Source organism: Delphinapterus leucas, chromosome 6 (assembly GCF_059928025.1).
Source record: "Delphinapterus leucas isolate spDelLeu-1000000601 "Yukka" chromosome 6, BTC_Dleu_Yukka2, whole genome shotgun sequence".
Classification (NCBI taxonomy): Eukaryota; Metazoa; Chordata; class Mammalia; order Artiodactyla; family Monodontidae; genus Delphinapterus; species Delphinapterus leucas.
Window position 1 is genome coordinate 9,629,679 of NC_143134.1, and position 23,848 is coordinate 9,653,526.

Here is a 23,848-nt window from a genome sequence, read left to right on the forward strand (position 1 = left end):
TGTTTTAATCACTGGCCTTGCAGGAGGCCTCAGATACGCGTTACAAGCTGGATGGTTAACAGAGAACCACCTTAAGAATTCAAACGCCTGGTTTGCGCTATAGCTTTAAACACTGAGGACTTGTCTGGAGTAGAAAAGCAGCGAGCAGCTGAGTTCAATTTAAAAGGCTGGTTTGTTGGTTGTGTGTGTCTCAACGTTATAAGGTTTTCTGGCACCTTCCAAGCTTCCCTTCAGACATTCACTTCCGTTATTCCTTCATGTGTTAATGATAAAGCAAAAAGAAACGAGACGGTTGAAAGCGAACAGACAGCGTTGATGTACCCCTGAGCCTGCAGTGACGGCAGTTTTACTGGGTTAACTGGCACATTTGTAGGATTAAAATCACCGAATGCTCATTTTGGATGACCTTCCTCAGAAAACATTCAAACTTAAAAATCTCGGCTTCCTATCGCGCACATTGGAGGCATCTTTTCAAAAATGCTTCCCTCGGTTCTGGACTGAAAATGTCAGAATTATACCACTCGCTACTTTGGTTGCTTTCTAAGTAGTCCTGTTCACTTGTTATTAGTAATATATTTCGCCAGTATCAGTATATTATCAAACTCACAGGTCTGCCTCCTGAATTCCAGGCCCTTTCCCCTTTCTGTTCCAAAGTGGAGGATGGTGTGGGAATAAAAAGGTGATAAATGACAACATATGCCATTTTCTTAAGTTCGGGAAGTTGAGGAAGATTCTGGGGCAGGATTTGTAGGGTTCTAAGCAATCGCAGTAAAAATCTTGAAAGCGTGCTGGAAGTGTGTACTCTTGACGGAGCAGCATGCCGACCTGTCACCGTGTGTTTGGGAGCGGGGAAAGGAGACAAAGTGCATCCCAGGCACAGGCAGTGCTTAGGGTTGGGCAGGACCCCTTTCCTCCTGGGCCTCGGACGCAGCCGTCAGACACCTGGGAGGTACCTGTGTGCGTGGCGCCCTGCAGGCACCAGCGTGAGGTGGGGAAAGGTTGGTCTGCTCTCCACAGTCTCCCTCCTACGCTTGGAGTACTTGGCTTTTCCTCTGGAGTAAACTGCATCCTAATACCAAAAAGAGAGAGAGAGAGAGAGAGGAAAGAGAGGAAGGAAAAGGAAAGAAGGAAGGGAGGGTGGGTGGAAGGAGGGAAGGAAGGAAACTCCATTCATATGGAAAAAAATGGTGTTGAACAAAACAGTTCCTGTCCATCTGGTGGTTATTATAGTTACATCTGTATCCAGTGCTATAAAAATTTAACATTTTGAGCGTTTAGCATGTGCCAGACACACCACCAAGTACTTGACCCCTGTTAACTCGTTGAATCATCATAAGAGCCCCTCCCTGCAGGATGACCAGCAGGGTCCTGTTCCACAGGTGAGGACCCTCACCTAGGGGTATGTCGCCTGCCTCGTCTTTCCACTGTAAGGGACAGAGCTGGTTACAAACCCAGGGCGAAGGAGCCAAGGGCAGGTATCTGGGGCTCATCCCAGCACTGAGAGCCCTCAGGGGCCAGGGGGCACTGGTTAAAAGAGGCCTCTGAAGGAACCAAACAAGGTAAGAACATACCGCGAGCAAAATACGTCTACTTGGAAAATTTCACTGGAGTCAGACAAGCTGCTGGGCCCATAAAAATCACCTTAATGTACACACCTGATGTCACAGACCCAGAGAAACACAGTACCAGCAGCGGTGGCGGCAGAGTTAGCAGTGATGATGACATCAAGTACGTTTACTACTAACAAGATCATCATGGATTGTATCATTTAATCTTTGCAGCACCCTTGTGAGGTATAGTGCCCCACCTTTTACAAAAGAGGAAATGTAGGCTTGAATAAATTTAGGATTTGCCCAAAGCTTTAGGAAAAAAGTCAAAACTCAAATCCAGGTTAGAGGAATTTTTTTTTTTTTAGCACCATTATCTGCTTCCCCAAATTCAAGGTTAAAGGTTGAATTTAACTTTTATCTTTATCTGACTGCATAAATCATTAGTTAATACTAACTTCCTTGGTGGATCCTCTGGGTTTTATACCACAAGGAAGAATCCACCCAAATTACGTAACTCTTTTAATCTCTCCAAATTAAAATTATTTGCCGAAGCAGCGAAGCAGACAGTAAGGAAACCATATCATCAGTTCAATGGAAGCTGTTTGTGTGAAAACGAAACATACAGTCCCTTGTCCTCAAGCTCCAAAAGGAATCATGGGTCTTCGTGTCCCAGCCGTATGACACATCAGTTGTGTTATTTATAACGGGCTCTTCTAAGCAAGTTATGTCTAGATTTTCTGTAGCAAAGTACAGACCGGGAGGGGTTCGATGGAATTGGTGTACAGATTTCAAGCTAGTTTAGGGAATCCCAAGTGTTCGTAAGCTCAGCGTGAGAGAATTCGTATCGTGTGGCCTGAACTTCAGATACAGTTGATCAAAGTTGGAAATAACTCCCCTCGTAAAGTTATACTTCGTTATACTTGGACATTTTCGGGAAAGGCAGCGCTTGTGGCCTCAGTGGAGGAAGGTGCGTGTCCCGCGGTACAAGACCGCTTGAGTTTGTGTGTTTACAACAGCTCCTGGGTCCTTCCTAACCCTCCCGTCCGCACCGGTACTGTGTCTTTGCCTTTCCTGGTGACTGTGGCCTGAAGAGGTCCAGGCTTTGGGGAGACCCCGAGGGCCCCTCCCTGCATCCTGCCGTGGGGTCCCCCTCCGTGTCCCCGCCAGCATCCTCTCAAGGGGGGGACTCAGAAGGCGGTTCAGGACCCACAGAACCCCTCTGCTTTGGTCACCTGTTTGGCCACCTGCAGTGACAGTGGGGGTCAGGGGTCAACTTTACTTTGACTCTAAGCGCTCCCTTCAGCCTGGAGCTATAGAACTCACCAAGGATGAGGGTGAAAAATCAGTCTGCGTGTCATGTTCCCGCCCCGCGTACTCCCTCTCGGTCATCGTGAGGGTCTAGGTGTCCTCCTGCCCGGCCTCCGGGGCCCTGCGAGGAGCGAGCAGGAGGAGACCATCTGCTTTGCTGCTCTGCTGGGCGTAGGGAGAGGTGAGTCCCGATCAGAAGGCGAAGTGACAGGGCCATTGATTCCTGTCGCCCGGCCCCTCTAAGGGTTGCTGTGTGTCCCGAGACAGCACTTATCCGATTCCCAGTTGACAAATTTGAGGGAGAAGACAGCGCGTGTAGCCAGATGTTATCATAACTTTATGTGGGGTATAATCTATAGAACTATTGACTCACTGTGTTTTACACCTGAAACTAATATAATATTGTTAAGTGAACTATACTTCGGACAAGATCAGGTGTGTTCAGGGTGGTGGGGTGGCTGTAGACTTTATACTTCAAATAAAACTTTTTTTTAAAGATTATAAAATACAACTTTTCATTATTAGAATAGGCCCTTATCATGTGACCCTCATGGGTTCAGGCATTAACTGCTTCTGGTTTTAAAAGCTCAAATATTCTCACTTTATGGGGCCAGGGTGTCCCATAGTCGTCATGCTCCTTGTCGCCCCAGGCGTGCTTGTTACGTAACGCTTCTTTTTTCATGCCGGCCGCCCTTTCAGTGTGCGGTTTGGGAAGGGATACCACGAACATTTAATAAATATGTAACTAAAAAGAAGACTGAAATGATCTGGTTTGATTTCAGAGTTAGCTCCACGCAGTAGGTATGTAGCCTTGAAAGTGGCCTCGTCACAAGACGTCCCGGGGGGCGTGTTTCAGAGACGGGCTGGGGGGCGCGCTGCTGCTGCGGCGCGCAGGTCTGCGGGGAAGAGCGCCCTGTGGAGACCAGGGCAGCCGTGGCGGTGACGGGGGCGGTGCTGGGGCGCTGGCCGCTAACCGTCGGTCCCCTCTGTCCCCGCAGGGCCGCGTCAGCTGCACGGGACGGCTGATGGTGCAGGCCGTGAACCAGAGAGGCCGCAGCCCCCGCTCGCCCGCCGGCCAGCCTCACGGCAGAAGGTACCTCTCGCGGCCCTTCCCGGGCGCTGCTGCTCACTGTCACTACAGCCCAGCGCTGCCAGCATCTCGGGGACACCACGGGAGAGAACGTACTTGGGGGACAGGATGGGGACACAGCAGGAAGCGTGGTGGCGTGTGGCTCCTTTCTAGTTGGGGGCGGGGTGGAGGACGTACCGGCTGGGCCTGGCGCCCTCCGACACGTGCCGCGTGTGGGCGGGCGGCAGCCACGTCACCCCGGACACGCTGGCCGGTGGCACCCAGGCTCTAGCCACGCTTTCCTCACCAGCATCACATGGGCTGTCCCCTGGGTTTTCTAAGATCGGCTCGTGTGCGAAGGTTCCTTGTCTGGTCAAGGCTTAGGTCACAAGCTTGTCTCAGACCCTAGCCTCGTAGGTCAGACTTGCCCCGTGGCCCCGAGCGCGTGCACGTGAGGATGGGCAGCGGGGCTGTGGTTCTCAGTGACACACGTGGCTACAGATGGGGCCGGTGACTGGGCCATCCGGCCCCTGGGCCTAGCACAAGGGAGGACATGCCAGTGAGGCCACCGGAGGAGCAGGACATGGCAAGCAGCAGCGGGCAGGCCCACGCCCCACGCGGGCTTGTGCCGGCGTTTGGGAGGCAGCTCCGGCCTCAGCACTCGCAGGTTTGATGCAGGCTTCTTGGGGCGGGACTTGGCGCACAGCATCACCTGCCCTCGCGCCTGTGAGCACAGCACAGCTGCAGCAGGTCCGTTCTCTCCGGCTTCACTCGGGGCCTTCCGTGCATTTCAGCCCTTTGTGGGCCACTGACTCCTGAAGGGGCATTGTGCTCGTAAATGAGACCTGATGGGTGAAGGCTGGTGATTACTAGCGTATTATACTAATTTTTCATTTGCTTTGCTCCTACTTTTGCTACTGAAGTGTTTCTTAACTTACCTCCCAATGATCTCCGGCAGGGTTAGTTTCAACCCCTCACTCCTAAGTCTTCCCTGCAGTCACTTTAAATCATACTGCTCTTAAAGGCAGCTCTGGTAGCACACTCAAAACCAAGAAAGGTGCACAAAATCTGGGAGATGTGCACAATTTTATGTTAAAGCAAAAAAAAAGAAGAAAAATGACTGCCTTAGGCATATGGTTAACGGATACAGAAGAAAACCTGCCTAAAATGTGATTTGTTTTCCTGGTTAATATGAAAAGAAATTTTTATTAGAATGATATTCATTCTTTTTAAATAATAAGAACTTTTAATTTCCTGCAAGTTTACAATCACAGTGGAAGCTGTCCTGATTTCTGTTGAAAAATATTCGGTAATAAATGAGCAACAGTTGCTGCTGCTTCTCATACAGCTTTAAAAATATTTATTTAGGGAAGAATAGATTACTGTTAGTTCCCCATTTTCCCCTTTCACGATTTATGCTAGCTGTAAGGGTTAGGATAGCAGATTATTTGAAGTCTGCAATTAGCAGATTATTAAATGTATAATAAACTTCCAAACGAAACAAGATTCTGTTTTACTAACTTTCTTTATGGTATGAACCCTGGGATTAGGAGCTAGGGAAGCAGGTAAGGAAATTATATTATTGCCCCATGTATTATAGAGAAGAGATAACTAAGAACCTGACAATACCTACTATTTATGTATATTACCTATCATTTACGTGTCGTTCTCCTTCCTCCTCCTCCCCCCTTTCCTTCCATCTGTCTGTATTTATCTATGTGTCATTCTCCCTCCCTCTTTGTCTGCCCCCATCTTTCTTTCCATCTATTTAACTATATTTGTGGCATTCTCCCTCCCCTCCCCCATCTTTCCCTCTGTGTGTATCTGTGTGGCATTCTCCCTCCCTCTCTCTCTGCCCCCATCTTTCTTTCCATCTATCTATATTGTCTATCTTTGTGGCGTTCTCCCTCCCCTCCCCCATCTTTCTTTCCATCTGTTGGTTTTCTCTCTCGTCCGAAGGTCTCGTTCGAGATCCAGGGACAGTGCCGACGAAGGTGAACCGATTCAGGAGCGATTCTTCCGACCGCACTTCCTGCAGGCTCCCGGGGACCTGACGGTCCAGGAGGGCAGGCTCTGCAGGATGGACTGTAAGGTGAGGGGCTTGGGTGCCTCCCTTCTCCCTGCAATACCGCTTCCCTTTAGTTCCTTTTGGGGAAATTATGTAAAGTATACATCTTTAAAATGTTTCCTAGCAGAAGAGGAGAGAAAATGAGTGGAACATACTAGTATTTATATACGTTTCAAATCATTCTTTTCCTTGATTTTTAAGTTTTTGTTGAATATGTCCTTTACCTAGAACCCTGTGTACCATACTCCAGAAGGTGAACTGGGAGGTTTTATCCCTCAGAGTCGCCCTTTTTGTTGAAGTAATGACTGTGTTGGATCTGTTCTCTGTCCTGATCTTACTTATATTTACTCTGTTTTCATACAAATTTTGTATCCACACACCTATTATCTCAGGCCTCCCATTTCCTGTTTCTAAGAGACATCCAAGCAGCACCTTCATTCCGTCGACAATAGGGCTTCTTAACCAGGTCCTGGGGTGAGCAGGTCTCATCAGGTGTGTGGGCCTGAAATTACACAGGAGGTTGTATGTGGTACACCTGCCATCAGCTTCCCCAGAGGACCTCGAGGCCAAAAATGTGTAGGAATCACTGGTCTGAAATTTTTTGATTGTTTTTGCCCCATTATTTATTGACCTTAAATTTAAATTTTAGCTCTGAAATATGAATACGCTTTTAAAAAAGTAATTTGGGCTCTCTCTGCTGGTTGTCTCTGGAATTGCAGAACACAAGATGTAAGGCACTTAGAGGGTTAACTCTGGGCTTGTAGAAATGTATAAAAAGCTTGTAGAAATGTATTAAAAATGTATAAAATACTTTCCAGCATAATTTTTCAATATAAATTTATTATTTTTTGGCTGCGTTGGGTTTTCGTTGCTGTGCATGGGCTTCTCATTGCCGTGGCTTCTCATTTTGGAGCACAGGCCCTAGGCGTGCGGGTTCAGTAGTTGTGGTACGTGGGCTCCGTAGTTGTGGCTCGCGGGCTCTAGAGCGCAGGCTCAGTAGTTGTGGCGCACGGGCTTAGTTGCTCCGTGTCATGTGAGATCTTCCCAGACTAGGGATCAAACCGGTGTCCCCTGCATTGGCAGGTGGGTTCTTAACTACTGCACCACCAGGGAAGTCCCTCCAGCGTAATTTTTTTAATTTTTATTTTATATTGAACTATAGTTGATTAACAGTGTTGTTAGTTTCAGGTGTACGGCAAAGTGGTTCAGTTATGCATATGCATGTATCTGTTCTTTTTCCAAGTTCTTTTCCCATTTAGGTTATTACAGAATGTTGAGCAGAGTTCCCTGTGCTCAGTACGGTAGGTCCTTGTTGGTTATCCGTTTCGTAAATAGTAGTGTGTACGTGTCAGTCCCAGTCTCCCAGTTCATCCCTCCCTGCCCCCACCCTTCCCCCCTGGTAACCATAAGTTCATTCTCTAAGTCTGTGAGTGTGTTTTGTAAATTAGTTCATTTGTATCAATTTTTAGATTCCACATATGGTCTTTCTCTGTCTGACTTACTTCACTCAGTATGATCATCTCCAGGTCCATCCATGTTGCTGCAAATGGCATTATTTCTTTCTTTTTTATGGCTGAGTAATATTCCATTGTGTATATGTACCACATCTTCTTTATCCATTCATCTGTCAAGGGACACTTAGGTTGCTTCCATGTCCTGGCTATTGTAAATAGAGCTGCAGTGAACATTGTGGTACATGACTCTTTGAATTATGGTTTTCTCAGGGTATATGCCCAGTAGTGGGGTTGCTGGGTCATCTGGTAGTTCTATTTTTAGTTTTTTAAGGAACCTCCATACTGTTCTCCATAGTGGCTGCATCAATTTACATTCCCATCAGCAGTGCAAGAGGGTTCCCTTTTCTCCACCCCCTCTCCAGCATTTATTGTTCGTAGACGTTTTGATGATGGCCCTTCTGACTGGTGTGAGGTGATACATCGCTGTAGTTTTGATGTGCATTTCTCTAATAATCAATCAACAGTGTTGAGCATCTTTTCGTGTGCCTGTGTATGTCTCCTTTGGAAAAATGTCTGTTCAGGGCTTTGGCCCATTTTTTGATTGGGTTGTTGTTTGTTTTTTGTTTTTTTTTGTTATTGAGCCACATGAGCTACTTGTACATTTTGGAGATTAATTCCTTGTCAGCTGCAGTGTTTGCAACATAATTCTTTTTACAGTATAAGTATACAGATTGAGTTTATATATATACAGTGTGTATATATTTATATGTGTGTATTTATTTGGGGTCTGTAACTGAGAATTCATACAGACCACCCGTAAAATGACATTTGAGTCCACAGGGGAAATTTTCTTTTAGAAAATTAGATGATACCAAGGGATTACTATTAATTTTAATTTTAGGGAACTGTGACTATGTAAGAAAAATCTGTTCTTTTAGAATGATACTTCATAAAGTATCAAGTATAAAGTTTGGGGTCTATTTTTAAAATATGAAAAATTACGAAAGAGAGCGAATCTAGGTGATGGCTACATGGAGATTCACAATATTATCGGCTCTACTTTTGATCACATTTAAGAAAGAAATCATAGCACTTTATTTTTCTGCGAGTGACACAGCTGTCCTTGAAATGCCTGCTTTTAAAAGAATATTGGAAACAAAAGGTAATCTGTTGACTTTATTGTTATGATCAGACCTGGACAAATGTGGAAAATCTTTTCCAGTGTATTTACGCTTTAAGAGGGAAAAAAGAATCATGGGAACAGGCCAGTCGCTAAGGCAGCTGCTGGGCCCCCGACTCGCTCCCCGGACACTGACTGCCCCGGCCGGCTCTCGGCCTCCGGGAGTAAACGCCTCTGCTTCCCCCCGTTCCCACGGCAGCCAGAGCCGCCCACCTGTCCAGGCTGGGGCCCGCTTACAGTGACCCAGTTCCTGAGGTCAGGCTCGCCTTGCTGGCCTCAGAGGGAGAGGACTCGGCCTTCCCCTCTGCCCGGCCGCGCAGCTCTGGCCCAGGTGGGCCCAGAGTGCGTGCGGCGTCTCCCTCCTAAACCTGCTGCGGCCTCGCTGGTACCTGACCGGCCAGGAGGGCCAGGTGTGCAGCCCCGGGCGGGAAAGCCCACCCCCTTCCTCCGTGCACCTGTGCTGGCCCGACAGGTAGAGCGGGCGTGGAGCGCCGGGGCGGCAGGTGGACGGATGGGAGGCTGCAGAGCCTGGCCCGCTTTTAGCCAGTGATTTGTTTTCTGTAAATCCCTAGGCCTTTGCTGTGTGTGTTTGTTGGGGGGTGAGGCATCCTGGGGGCAGTATACGTGAGCGTCACACAGCATGAGGGCAATTTGTGAGTTCTCTGGCTGATTTTGGCAGAGCTGATTCTCAGAAGAATTGGTTTACAGTCCCACTGACATCCTTCCGTATGTGATTTCCCACTGGTACATTTGGGGTAGGGGTGAAAGGGCCTTCCTTACTGGTGCTTTTCTTCCCATTCAGAACGCAGGGCCCTAGAGTAAAGAGCTGACAGACGGTGGCCACCCCTTCCCTCACTGAACACCATACTATTAGCCATTAAACGTGCTTTTGTCTGATCTCTGGTCAGCACGACTGTCATGGTCTGGAGAGTGGTTTTGTTTTTTTTTTAACGTTTCCATTGTGAGGCTAATTTGTTGAGATGGCTTTCTGGGTAATTTCGTATGGCTCCTATTACTTTCGAGGATTATAAAATAATAACAGCCCTGTGTCTTAATGGCTGCATTAACTAATGTCTCCGCAGCTACAGCAGCCTTGATGAGAGGCTTTGTCGTGAACCATGCGAGCTGAGTGTGAGTCCTTGTCATGGTTGGACATCTTTTTTCCAAAGGGCTCAGAGCCCTGGGCTGACATCACCCTCGGCATCTTTATAACCTGGGTGAGGAAGGACGATGGCGAATGTTTTTAGTCCCCATCTCACTTTTCTCTGGGTTGCTCTATAAGAGATGTTCAGAAGTGAGCCCGTGTGTGCCGAGAAGCTATTCAAAGATTTTAAGCAAAAGAGAAATGTGGGCTTCCCTGGTGGTGGTGGTGGTGCAGTGGTTAAGAATCCGCCCACCAATGCAGGGGACACGGGTTCGAGCCCTGGTCCGGGAAGATCCCACATGCCACGGAGCAACTAAGCCCGTGCACCACAACTACTGAGCCTGTGCTCTAGAGCCCACGAGCCATAACTACTGAGCCCACGTGCCGCAACTACTGAAGCCCATGCGCCTAGAGCCCGTGCTCTGCAACAAGAGAAGCCATCGCACTGAGAAGCCCGCACACCGCAACAAAGACCCAACGCAGCCAAAAATAAATAAATAAGTGAGTAAGAAATGTGACCTGATGCTAAGAGCCTCATGTTGTCCTGAAGGAGGAGCCTGTGCCGGTGTCTTAGGTGTTCGTGACTTCGCTCTGTTTCCGTAGCAGAGGAATTCATTCGCATTTCTTCCCGGTTTAGGTCAGTGGGCTGCCAACCCCCGATCTCAGCTGGCTGCTGGACGGCAAGCCCATCCGCCAGGACAGCACCCACAAGATGCTGGTGCGAGAGAACGGGGTGCACTCTCTGATCATCGAGCCCGTCACGGCCCGGGACGCCGGTGTCTACACGTGCATGGCCACCAACCGGGCTGGCCACAACTCCTTCAGCCTGGAACTCGTGGTCGCAGGTAAGTCCTGGGAACCTCTCCCCGGGTGAGCGTCAGATGTAGAAACAAACTAACCCATGTGGAAAGTACATCAAATCGCTGAAAAAAAAATAGACCGTTATCATCAACGTGTTAAGACCTGGCAAGTCAGAAACATCACTTTTTCTTCGCTGTAGCCATGGTTATTTTTCTTCCCTTCCCCCGTCAGCCTGGCAGCCAGAGAAGAGGGTTTGAGCAGTTTTTCTGGGCCATTCCCCTTCTCCTGGGCCCCCAGTGTCACACGGGAAAAGCAGCAGCAGCCCGGCCTCCAGGAACCAGATGATGTGGGAGAATGTGCTCATGCAGCAAGTTCTCCACGTAGACCTAGCTTTTGAAGCCATGTGCAGTGATTTCAGAATTCAAAACTTTGAAACACTGATCTACCCCCCATGTCATAAGACAGATTAAACTCACGTTTGCTTTTTAATTGACTATATATCTGTACGAAATTTACCTACCAGAATAAAGTTTTACCCTTAGGTATGGGAAATGAGTTTATGGAAAGGTCTAGTGTCCTAGGAGCTGAGCATGAATAGAGAGCCTGTTCTCTGTGCTCATCTGAAAAACGCAGCAGAACGGAGCGTTTATTTCTCATCACTGCGTGCAAAGCGCTCACTTGGTCCTCACGGCAGCCCCATGAGGCAGTCAGCCAGTGGGAATTAGAAGAGAGGAAGTGACTTTCCCAGGGGCCGGGCTGCGGTGCCCCTCTGGTGCCGGGAGCCTTCGAGCTCCTGGGGGAGACAGCAGCAGCAAGGACGCAGCAGGCGGCCCGGCTACAGTCTGCGCTAGGGATTCTCGTGACAACAAACACCCAGACGTGTTCACACAAAAACATGGGCAGCGAGCAGCCTGTGTGTCAGACCCGCTTCAGTTTCACTCCTTCCTCCAGCCCGCCCTCCTCAAAACTCAACTGTTGCGGTCCCCCCGCCGACCATACCTGTCCCCAGGCCCGAGGTGTCCCTGTCGGCACTTCCGGGGGAAGTCGGGGCTCGGCTCCCAGCCCAGCCCTCGTTTTCTGGCTGTGTCCTCTGGCAGGTCCGTCTCTGCAGCTAAGCGTCCCCAAACGGAAAAGGGGGGCCACGGTGCTCAGAGTTGAAGGACTAAGTCGTGGCACAAGGACGAAATCCTGTGAAGCTCTGCGTCCCCACGAGCCTGCCTAGCCAAGCTCCAGAGGTAGCTGTGATACCTACTGTGGAGGGTCGCTGCGACCTAAAGGCCTGTCTTACACATTTATGCTCTTTTGAAAACTGGGACCCAGGAAGAGCACCAAGTGAGGTCTCTTCCCAGAGTAGCCCAGGTCAAGTAACCACAAAAGGTCCAATAAAAATTAACCCTCTACATAATTCAAGGTCATAGAGGGCCTTAGGTTTTTAAAAATTTCAGGTAGAACGTTCACCTTTGTTTTGCTATTATTTGTCACAGAGGAGGGAGTGCAGAAGGCCGCACCCTCAGACTCATTGTTGGCGGCTAGGGTGATGGTAGCTAAGGCTTCCTCTTCCTCTGGGACTGTTCCCACCGCAGATCCAAGGGAACACTGAGGGTGCTACTAACAGTTCTGATTTGTCCAGACTGGGTAATAGTCGTCGTTTTCATAGCTTTGTTCAAAGAAATACAAATTGGAACTTGTATAGAATGTACGTTCCTAGTGTTGAGGTAACTAGTTAAAGCTGCCTCTCCTCGTTTCCCCCTTTGTAGCCTGTGGTATGTCTCTCTTAAGCCAGGACCTAGAAATCTCAGACTGTCTCGGCCAGCAGGGCGGGAATCTAGGGGGTCAGCGCCGCTAGATGGCAGCGGTGGGCTCAGGCAGGGACCCTCATCGGTCAGCAGCCTGACGGAGGTCCCCCGAGAGCACACAGGCAGGCGCTCTGGGGAGCAGGTGCGGGCCTGTCGGACTTGAACTGATTGAGGAGAGAAAGGCGTGGAATGAAGGGTAGGAACCTCTTTTGGTGGAGGAGGGATAACTTGGAGAGAGGACAAGCATCCTGCCACCTGAAGGGGAAAACGACGTCAGCAAAGTTGAGCGGTATTGCTGAAAGCACCTCCATTCTTTTGTGGTCCCTTTTGCGCCCGTCACGGGTAGGTAATCCGTCTCGTGTCTTCGCAGCTAAGGAAGCGCACAAGCCCCCCGTGTTCCTCGAGAAGCTGCAGAACACGGGGGTGGCGGACGGGTACCCGGTTCGGCTGGAATGCCGGGTGTCCGGGGTGCCGCCGCCACAGATATTTTGGAAGAAGGAAAACGAGTCGCTCACTCACAGCACGGACCGCATGAGGTGAGAGCCCACGGGGCCGCCCCCACCCGCAGGGGTCCTGGTGGTCCCAAAGGAAGGTGCACAGCACGCGCCTGTGTGCGCCGCCCCCGGGCCAGCCCCTGCCCCCGCGCGCCTACGCTTTGCGGAGGCGGCTGCCCTGCTGTGTGGTGCAGCAGCTCCCCGCCTAACGCAGGCAGTGCTTTGCGGGGTCAGATGCTCCCCCTGGGAATTAAGTGCTCGGCTTCCTTCAGCCTCCCGGCCTCTCCGCTCTCTCATTAGCTGTCACGGGCTGGCGGCCTCTGCAGAATTAGGAGGATCCTGTTATCCGCTGCTTGCACAGTTCTGTTGCTCATGAGCTAATGAGAAGCGATGCTTCGCGTCCTGAAACATTTCGAGCCCTATGGCCATGTCTGTCTTTTGCAGCCTGCACCAGGACAGCTACGGCTACGTGTGTCTACTCATCCAGGGAGCCACCAAGGACGATGCTGGCTGGTACACGGTGTCGGCCAAGAACGAGGCCGGGATCGTGTCCTGCACGGCCCGGCTGGACGTCTACAGTGAGTACCCCTCCCTCTCGCCTCGATGCATTATTGGTTCCTTCAGTTACGACAAGGTGGGCGTCAGCACACCTAGTCACGTTACTCTGATCTGATCAACAACTCTAGCGCTTAATTTGCCAGAAATTTCACACTGCTCTTTCTCTTTCTATTTATAGTTTGTCAACATTAATAGTGAACCTCGCCAGAAGAACAGTGCCCAAGTATCACTCAGGAACTTTGCGTTTTTAGCAAAACGTGCATGTGGATTTCTCTGGTGTCGGCTACCCAGCTGTGGCTTTCTTACCCAGCACCCTTAGGGGTTAACACCAGGCAAAGGCATAAGCACAGATTTTTCACATTTTGTTACTGCCTTGTGCAAGTGACTGCCTTTTAACATTTCTCCCTAAGCTATGATCCTGTCACAGCATCTTAATTCACTCTAAACGTGTGGCCCATTGAACCTGGAATGCATCCTTTCTGTGGCTCAGTGCTTTGTGTTAACATATCTTAAGTAGTTCAGCAGTAGGTTTGTGTTTGTGTACGTGTATTTGTGTACATGCATCCCAGATTGAAAGAAAAAAGTTCTCACTAAGTTTACAAACTAGCCCAGTAGCATTATGTGATGTAGTGACAAGAAAACCACTAGGAAGAATTCAGAACTGGTTTCACACATAAGAAATGACTGACCTCAACCTTCCCTATCGCCCGGTTCCTTTCAAACAATTTGCGTTAGAACACCCATCCAGAGTACCTGATGACTGTCATTACTGTGGCATTTATACATTTTGAGCTTTGAAGTTTTTTTTCAAAGTGAGAATCAGGAAGTGTAGCAGCCATTTCAGAGGACTCCCCGAGCTGCAGTAAGTACTGACTATCAAGATAAACCACACGCTGTCTCTGTTCCCGAGCTGTTGTAGGCCCACCACCCTGTGCAGGCAGTAAATCCGCAACATGTGAGTAGACTGCAGAACCACCCGTACACTTGAGGACTTCTACCGTGGATGTGTTCGGTCTTTTGCTAAGAACACGTGCCTGGTACACAGCCAGAGCCATGCTACCTGGTTACAGATTCTGAGTTCCGTGTTGTGTCTTGCAGCCCAGTGGCAGCAGCCCCCGCCAAGCACCAAGCCGAAGCGGGTGCGGCCCTCGGCCAGCCGCTACGCCGCGCTCTCGGACCAGGGACTCGACATCAGGGCTGCGTTCCAGCCCGAGGCCAGCCCGTCCCACCTGATGCTGAGCCCCGGCCTGGTGGAGAGCGAGGACCTGTGAGCCGGCGCTCTCCGCAGAGCCCAGACACTGAAACCACTGCTGCCTTGACCCACACCTCCTCTGTCACGGGACGTAAAAGGCAGAAACATACCTTTGGCTCTGAGAAACAAAAGGACACCAAAATCCTACTTTTCTTCCTGGTAAACCAGACGTAGAGGCTGCGTACGCGATGCTGATAGGAATGCACACCTTGCACGGAGAATTCACATTCATCAGCCAATTTAAAACCTTGGGAAGTGCTGCACTTCAGGGGGTCTGAAATGCCAAAGTGCTAACGGAAAAAAGGTGACCACGACCTGTGTTGTCCCGAGTGTCTTCACTAGTGTAGGTGCTGCCACCCAGCATGAGGTCGGGGGGCTCCCCGGAGGTGGCTGCACCACAGTGGACACCGCCTGGGCTCTGCGGGGCAGTGTGCTCACGCAGCCAGGGACCCACGTGGGGCATGGGACAAGGAGGGCGCCACCAGGAAGCCCAAGGAAACGCCTGTCTGCGAATGGCTTTCCACTAAACCGTGCGGAAGGAGCCACCTGCCTTCAGTTCTGTTAACATCAAGAGTTTTCTAACTAGGTCAAGACCTTCATTCTTAACCTTTTTTTCTTTACGTGTAGTATTTTCTTTTCTTGTTACCTTGGTAGGGCGCTTACTTACAAACCATATTAAAAGAATGCGACGTACTCTGAATAAAGAAGAAGCATATTGCAGTCCATTCCACGAAGGGCATCCCAGCCACCCAAGTGACCAAGATGTGTAGTATCTGGAGGAGACGGGTCTGGAAGGGGCGGAGAGGAGAGGGAAAGGAAGCACGACCAGACAGACTGTGCTCACTTAGATGAAAGCAGCAGAGCACGAGACGGTAAAGGCCAGGCTTTTCTTTGGTTTTCTTCAAACTTAACCTAAAATAGAAGCGACAAAACACCGCCATTCGCAAGTCAGGAACTCGAGGGTCAGCCTGAGGGAAGCTCGTGCTCGGGACACTGCAGTGTCGGAGCTGGCGCCGCAGCGGGAGATTGAGGTGCGCACTGCAAGTTGAATATGGGCTGAGCTGCGAGATTGTCATGGATCAGAGACAGCCTGTGGGCGCTAGTCTACTTGGGGAGACAAAGACGGGGGTGCCAGCATGCATTTTCTCCATGGCACTGCCCTACGGTGGGTGGAAACTATTCACTTCCCTGCTGCCACGAGACCTTTTGCCTTAAGAAGGTGCTGGGTTCCAAGTAGTTTGTAAAGGCATCTCGGCAAAGACTGCATTCTGAGTGCCTGTGAGTCTGCGTCAGCTAGATGGAGTGGGTTCTGACCAGACTTGACGGTTTTAAGTCAGAACCAGTAAACTTTAAAAAGGAGAAAAAAAGCAAATCTGGGCTGATACTATAAAACCTGAGTCTTTAATGGTACTTTCCTATGAAGAGAACACACTGTATTCCTTATGCAAAACACATTTATCTTTCGTTATTTATAATACAAATGTTGAACTCTCTTAGCTCAGTTACTCCATTCAATACGTAGTATTTTTTAAGTACTTCTGTATCTGTGTGCCACCGTGTATATCCCATTGCACTGCTTCACATGGACAGCTTTCTACTTCCTTGTAAGAGCACCAACCAAGCGAGCTTTAAATGCCAGGCTGGAGCTCCGGTGCCCACGTTCGGTGCAGAGTGGCACACGTGTCTCTGACCACACCTACGTGCATTGCTGATGTCGGATTTCAGACACCGTGCGAAGTCTCTCCTGGACCTTTCTGTACTGTAGAATTATGACTTAACATCATCTCTTACTTGCCAAATTTTTCTGAATGTGACTTCTTGCTGATTTGCTGGGTTTGGGATTAAGTAGCATTATTTTGCCACCTTTCATGTATTTATAAAGAAATAAGTACGATCTTACCACTCTGGATTGTTGTGCTGGTGTAATGTGGATTTAACATCAATAAATATTTAACAAATAATAGTTGCAATTTTGTGAAGCAAATATTCAGTCGTTTTCATTTTCTATTGCTTGCTGTAATAAACTGGTACAGACTAGAACCACTGTGTCTGCTGCAGTGCATTCTCACCTGAGCGCAAGCGCCTGGGACAGAATTGGGCTCCTTGTGGCTGTAGGACGGGATCCCACGTGGTCTGTCAGCTGGGGGCACTGGGCTGCTACAGGCCGCGTCACCCCCCTTCCCTCACCAAAACCAGCAGTGAGAATCTCCCTTGGGACAAATCCCTCTCACGCTTTGACTGTGGTCAAGGAGAGTCCCGTGCCTTTGAAGGGACCATCTGATCTGGGATCTGCATGTGGGTGAGAGAGAAGGGGGGTGCACCCCAGGGTGGGGGACGCAGGCAGCCGGCTCAGAACCCTGCCTGCCTCAGCAGTTTACCAGACATGTGCCCGTGAGTAACAGTGGATCCTGTGATCCCCCGGGAAAGCGTCCTGCAACCACATACCATAGCCGCTCTCTTAGGGATTAAGTATACGGGGTTCTGGCTCAAGAGGTCCTCCCCCAGACACACCAGATCCGCTACTACATACAGACCCATTTCCTCCGAAAGAAACCTCAGGTGAATGAGAACAGACCCACGTCACAACAGGAGGGGCTGAGGCACAGCCTCACTGTGACCCCCACTGCCCAGCACGGTGACCCACAGTGAGGAGGGAACTCAACCCCCAGCTTTCCCCGGGGAGTGAAGGGTTTGAACCCCTCACCAGGACCCCACCTTTTAAGGCCTGCCTCTGAGACCAGCCCCCAAGACGTGTAGCTTTGAAAGCCAACGGGGCTTCTGTCCATGAGACAAGGCTGTGGGGCACTGGGAGATGCTTCTTCCAGGGCTGCATGGACTGGGCCAGCACAGAGGCCGCCGACTGAAAAGCGCCCAGACCCTCTGTGAAAGAGGCTTCTTTGCTTACGTTCAGCCTGAGGGACAGACATCTAGCTGGACACGTGTCAGGCCAACCCGAGTGCTCTCCAGAAACCCCCAAGGGCAGGCGCTGTCTTCACGCCATCCCTCTGCCTCCAGATTGCCACTAGCTCCCGTAAAGGGGCCCGTGCACTGGCCTGGGGCCCAGGGGACACCTGAATGGCCTAGCTCTGCCGGCCAGGGGGGCTTACATTTGCGAGTCCCATAAGTCTATAACAGAGAAACAGTCCTTACCCTGCTATCCCCCGGGGCAGAGCACACAGGCAGCACACTGAAGCACCCCACTCTCTCTGTGACACAGGGCAGTGGTCTTCACAGCTATGGCATAAGGGGCAGGCTTCTAATTAAACACACACCTAGGGGCCGACTGCAGCCCTCTCCAGAGGGGGGCCCTGTCCCAGTTCACCTGTGTCTCGAAGAAAGGAGTGGGCACATGAGTAGCAACCAGGTGTGGCTGCCACCCACTGTGATTTTAAATCTTCCAACAAAAGTCCAGGACCATAAGGCTTCACAGGTGAATTCAATCAAACATCTAGAGAAGAGCTAACACCCATCCTCAAACTCTTCCAAAAAATTGCAGAGGAAGGAACACTCCCAAGCTCATTCTACAAGGCCACCATCATCACCCTGATACCAAAACCAGACAAAGATATCACAAAAAAAGAAAATTACAGGCCAATATCACCGATGAACATAGAGGCAAAAATCCTCAACAAAATACTAGCAAACAGAATCCAACAAAACATTAAAAGGATCATTCACCATGATCAAGTGGGATTTATCGCAGGGATGCAAGGATTCTTCAGTATACGCAAAATCAATCAATGTGATACAACATATTAACAAATCGAAAAATAATAGCATTATCTCGACAGTCCTCGTGGAGAGTCGCTGCAGATTCTTGCTTCAACAGTGCTTGGATGGAAGCCAGCGCTCGTCCCCCGCTCCGGCTGGCCACTCAGAGCCAGCCCTCGCCACCACCTCACAGCGCCCTCCGACTGCCCCAAGGTCCCTGCCGCCGTTACAGCGCCGCGCAGCCACCGCCACCGTTTCACCTCAGCCGCCCGCCATGACGACCGCATGCCCCTCACAGATGCGCCAGAACTACCACCAGGACTCGGAGGCTGCCATCAACCACCAGATCAACCTGGTGCTCTACGCCTCCTACATCTACCTGTCCATGTTGTACTATTTTGACCGCGATGATGTGGCTTTGAAGAACTTTGCCAAATACTTTCTTCCCCAATCTTGTGAGGAGAGGGAACATGCTGAGAATCTGATGAAGCTGCAGAACCAACGGGGTGGCCGAATCTTCCTTCAGGATATCAAGAAACCAGACCGTGATGACTGGGAGAATGGGCTGAATGCAATGGAATGTGCGCTACACTTGGAAAAAAGTGTGAATCAGTCACTGCTGGAACTGCACAAACTGGCCACTGAGAAAAATGACCCCCATTTGTGTGACTTCATTGAGACTCATTATCTGAATGAACAGGCGAAATCCATTAAAGAATTGGGTGACCACGCAACCAACTTGCGCACGATGGGGGCCCCTGAATCTGGCATGGCACAGTATCTCTTGGACAAGCACACCCTGGGAAATAGTGATAATGAGAGCTAAGCCTTAGGCTGGCTTCCCATAGCCACAGGGGTGACTTCCCTGGTCACCAAGGCAGTGCATGCATGTTTGGGTTACATTTACCTTTTCTGTAAGTTGTACCAAAACGTCTACAAGTCCTTTCCTTAGTACCATTCCTTCAAATAAAGTAATTTGGTACCCACCCCCCCCCAAAAAAAAGCATCATCTCAATAGACACAGAAAAGGCTTTTGACAAAATTCAACAGCCACTTATGATAAAAACTCTCCAGAAAGTGGGCATAGAGGGAACCTACCTCAATATAGTAAAGGTCATATACGAGAATCCCACAGCAAACATCATTCTCAATGGTGAAAAACTGAAAGCATTTCCTCTAAGATCAGGAACGAGACAAGGATGTCCACTCTCACCACTATTATTCAACATAGTTTTGGAAGTCTAGCCATGGCAATTAGAAGAAAAAGAAATAAAAGGAATACAAATTGGAAAAGAAGTACTAAAACTGTCACTGTTTGCAGATGACATGATACTATACATAGAAAATCCTAAATATATTACCAGAAAACTACTGGAGCTCATCAGTGAATTTGGTAAAGTTGCAGGATACAAAAATAATACACAGAAATCTCTTGTATTCCTATACACTAACAACAGAAGATCAGAAGGAGAAATTAAGGGAAAAATCCCACTGACCATCGCAACAAAAAGAATCAAATACCTAAGAATAAACCTACCTAAGAAAGCAAAAGACCTGTACTCAGAAAACTACAAGACACTGATGAAAGAAATCAGAGACAACACAAACAAATGGAGAGATATACCACATTTTTGGATTGGAAGAATCAATATTATGAAAGTGACTATACTACCCAAAGCAATCTACAGATTCAATGCAATCCCTATGATATTTCTTAAAGAATTAGAACAAAAAAATTTTATAATTTCTGTGGAGACACAGAAGACCTCAAATAGCCAAAGGAATCTTGAGAAAGAAAAACAGAGCTGGAGGAATCAGACCACCTGACTTTGTACTACAAATCTCGAGTAATCAGAACAGTATGGTACTGTCACAAAGACTGAAATACAGATCAGTGGAACAGGATAGAAAGTCCAGTGATATACCCACATACATATGGTCAATTAATCTATGATGAACAAGGCAAGAATATACAATTGGGAAAACACAGTCTCTTCAAGAAGCGGTGCTGGGAAAAGTGGACAGCTACATGTAAAAGAATGAAATTATAACACTCCCTAACACCATACACAAAAATAAACTCAAAATGGATTAAAGATATAAATGTAAGGCCAGACATTATAAAACTCTTAGGAAAAAACATAGGCAGAACACTCTTTAACATAAAACACAGCAAGATCTTTTTTTTTTTTTTTTTTGCAGTACGCGGGCCTCTCACTGTTGTGGCCTCTCCCGTTGCGGAGCACAGGCTCCGGACACGCAGGCTCAGCGGCCATGGCTCACGGGCCCAGCCGCTCCGCGACATGTGGGATCCTCCCAGACCGGGGCATGAACCCGTGTCCCCTGCATCGGCAGGCGGACTCAACCACTGCGCCACCTGGGAAGCCCCTGGCTGATTCACTTTGTTATACAGCAGCAACTAACACAACATTGTAAAGCAATTATATGCCAATAAAGATATAAGAAAAATAGAATATTGAAAATAAAAAAAAATAAACAAAGGCCCTAATTAAACATATAAACTATTGTACAGCAAAGGAAACCATAAAGAAAACAAAAAGACGACCTCAGAATGGGAGAAAATATTGGCAAATGAAGCAACCGACAAGGGATTAATCTCCAAAATATAAGAACAGCTCATGCAGCTCAATATCAATAAAGCAACCCAATCAAAAAATGGGTGGAAGATCTAAATATATATTTCTCCAAAGAGACATACAGATGGCTGAAAAGCACCAGAAAAGATGCTCAGTATCACTAATTATTAGAGAAATGCAAATCAAGACAACAATGATACCTCACACCAGTCAGAATATCACCAAAGAATTCTACAAACAATAGTGTATTGTTTACACTGTTGGTGCAAATGTAAATTGATATAGCCACTATGGAGAACAGTATGGAGGTTCCTTAAAAAACTAAAAATAGAACTATATGACCCAGCAATTCCATAATTCAGAATGATACATGCACCCCAATGTTCACTACAGCACTATTTACAATAGTCAAGACATGGAAGTAACCTAAATGCCCATCAACAGAGGAATGGATAAAGAAGATGTGATACATATATACAATGGAATGTTACTCAGCCATAAAAAAGAACAAAATATACATGGGTGGACCTAGCGACTGTCATACTGAGTAAAGTCAGACACAGAAAGACAAATATGTGATATTGCTTATATGTGGAATCTTAAAAAAAAAAAACAACGGTACAAATGAACTTATTTATAAAACAAAAGTAGAGTCACAGATATAGAAAACAAACGTATGGTTACCAGGGGATGGGGGGGAGGGATAAATTAGTAGATTGGGATTGACATATAACACTACTATATATAAAATAGATAACTAATAAGGACCTACTGTATAACACAGGGACCTCTACTCAATACTCTGTAATGACCTATATGGGAAAAGAATCTAAAAAAAGAGTAGATATGTATATGTATAACTGATTCACTCTCCTGTACAAGTGAAACTTCCACAACATTGTAAATCAACTATACTCCAATTTAAAAAAATTTTTAAAGAACCCTTAAAAAACAAAGACCCCAAATTGCCAAAGCAATCTTCAGAAAGAAAAACAGAGCTGGAGGAATCAGGCTCCCAGACGTCAGACTGTATTACAAAGCTACAGTAATCAAAATAGTACGGTACTGCCACAAAAACAGAAATATAGATCACTGGAATGGGATAGAAAGTCCAGTGATAGACCCACACACATATGATCAACTAATCTATGATGAATGAGGCAAGAATACACATGGAGAAAACACAGTCTCTTCAATAAGTGGTGCTGGGAAAACTGGACTACATGTAAAAGAATGAAATTACCACACTCCCTAACACCATACAGAAAAATAAACCAAAATGGATTAAAGACTCAAATGTAAGGCTGGACACTATAAAAATCTTAGAGGAAAACATAAGCAGAACACTCTCTGACAGAAATTGCAGGAATATCTTTTTTATTCTCCTCCTAAAGTAATGAAAACAAAAATAAACAAATGGGAAATAATTAAACTTAAAAGCTTTTGACCACCAAAGGAAACCATAAACAAAACAAAAAGACAATCTATAGAATGGGACAAAATATTTCCAAATGAAGTGACCAACAGGGACTAATCTCCAAATATACAAACTGCTCATGCAGCTCAATATCAAAAAAACCAAATAACCCAAACAATAAATGGGCGGAAGATCTAAATAGACATGTCTCCAAGGAAGACATACAGGTGGCCAAAAAGCACATGGAAAGATGCTCAACATCACTAACTATTAGACAAATGCAACTGAAAACTACAATGAGGTACCACCTCACACTGTTCAGATTGGCCAACATAAAAAGTCTACAAACAATAAATGCTGGAGGAATTGTGGAGAAAAGGGAACCTTCCTACACTCTTGCTGGGAATGTAAATTAGTGCAGCCACTATGGAGAACAGTATGGAGGTTGCTTTAAAAACTAAATATAGAACAAAATTACGATCCCTATCAATCCTACTCCTGGGCATATATCCAGAGTAAACCATAATTCGAAAAGATACATACACCCCAATATTCATCGCAGCACTATTTACAATAGCCAAGACATGGAAGCAACCTAAATATCATTGGACAGAGGAATGGATAAGGAAGATGTGGTACATATATTCAATGGAATATTAGCCATAAAAATGATCAAACTAATGCCATTTGCAGCAACATGGATGGACCTAGAGATTATCATACTAAGTGAAGTAAGAAAGAGAAAGACAAATACCCTATGATATCCCTTATATGTGGAATCTAACAAAATGGTACAAATGAACTTATTTACAAAACAGACATAGACTCACAGATGTAGAAACCAAACTTATGGTTACAAACAAGAAAGGGGGGAAAGGGATAAATCAGGATATTGGCATTAACATATCCACACTATATATAAAATGTGTAAGTACCTACTATATAGCACAGGGAACTCTACTCAATATTCTGTAATAACCTATATGGGAAAGCAATCTAAGAAAAATGGACATATGTATATGTATACCTCATTCACTTTTCTGTACACCTAAAACTAATACAACGTTGTAAATCAACTATACTCCAGTTAAAAAAAAAAAAAGACGTACTTTGCAATGCCAAAAAAAGAAAAAAAATGACCCTAAGTATGCTTGGCCAACAATGAATGAACAAAGTGAGTACTTCAGCAAGGGACAGAAAGTATAAGAAAGCACCAAGTGGAACTCACAGAGCTGAAAAAATACAATAACTGAACTGAAAATTATGATTGATGCATTCAAAGCAGACTAGATGAGGCAGAAGCAGACTGGTGAACTCGAAGACGGGGTAGAGAACATATCCCACTAAACAACAACAACAAAAAGAATGAAAAGAGTGATGATAGCTTAAGAAATTTATGGGACAACATCAAGTGGACCAACATTCACATCACAAGGGTCCCAGAAAGAA

General features: G+C 47.3%; 1 protein-coding gene and 1 pseudogene across 2 annotated transcripts in view; both read left to right on the plus strand.

Annotated features, from left to right (window-relative positions):
* Positions 1-17,417, plus strand: part of PALLD (palladin, cytoskeletal associated protein) — a 382,354-nt gene extending 364,937 nt beyond the window's left edge. The window contains exons 15-20 of one of the 2 annotated variants that reach the window (XM_089912674.1): positions 3,857-3,951; positions 5,887-6,019; positions 10,411-10,618; positions 12,741-12,906; positions 13,309-13,442; positions 14,521-17,417. In XM_089912674.1, the coding sequence (XP_089768800.1) occupies positions 3,857-3,951; positions 5,887-6,019; positions 10,411-10,618; positions 12,741-12,906; positions 13,309-13,442; positions 14,521-14,693 (909 nt within the window). In that variant the 3' untranslated portion in view covers positions 14,694-17,417. The remainder of the gene's footprint in view (positions 1-3,856; positions 3,952-5,886; positions 6,020-10,410; positions 10,619-12,740; positions 12,907-13,308; positions 13,443-14,520) is intronic. The other variant, XM_022594849.3, reaches the window with a different exon arrangement.
* A 1,227-nt stretch (positions 17,418-18,644) lies between these two features.
* LOC111185311 (ferritin heavy chain pseudogene) lies at positions 18,645-19,226 on the plus strand (annotated as a pseudogene).
* The last annotated feature ends 4,622 nt before the right edge of the window (positions 19,227-23,848 follow it).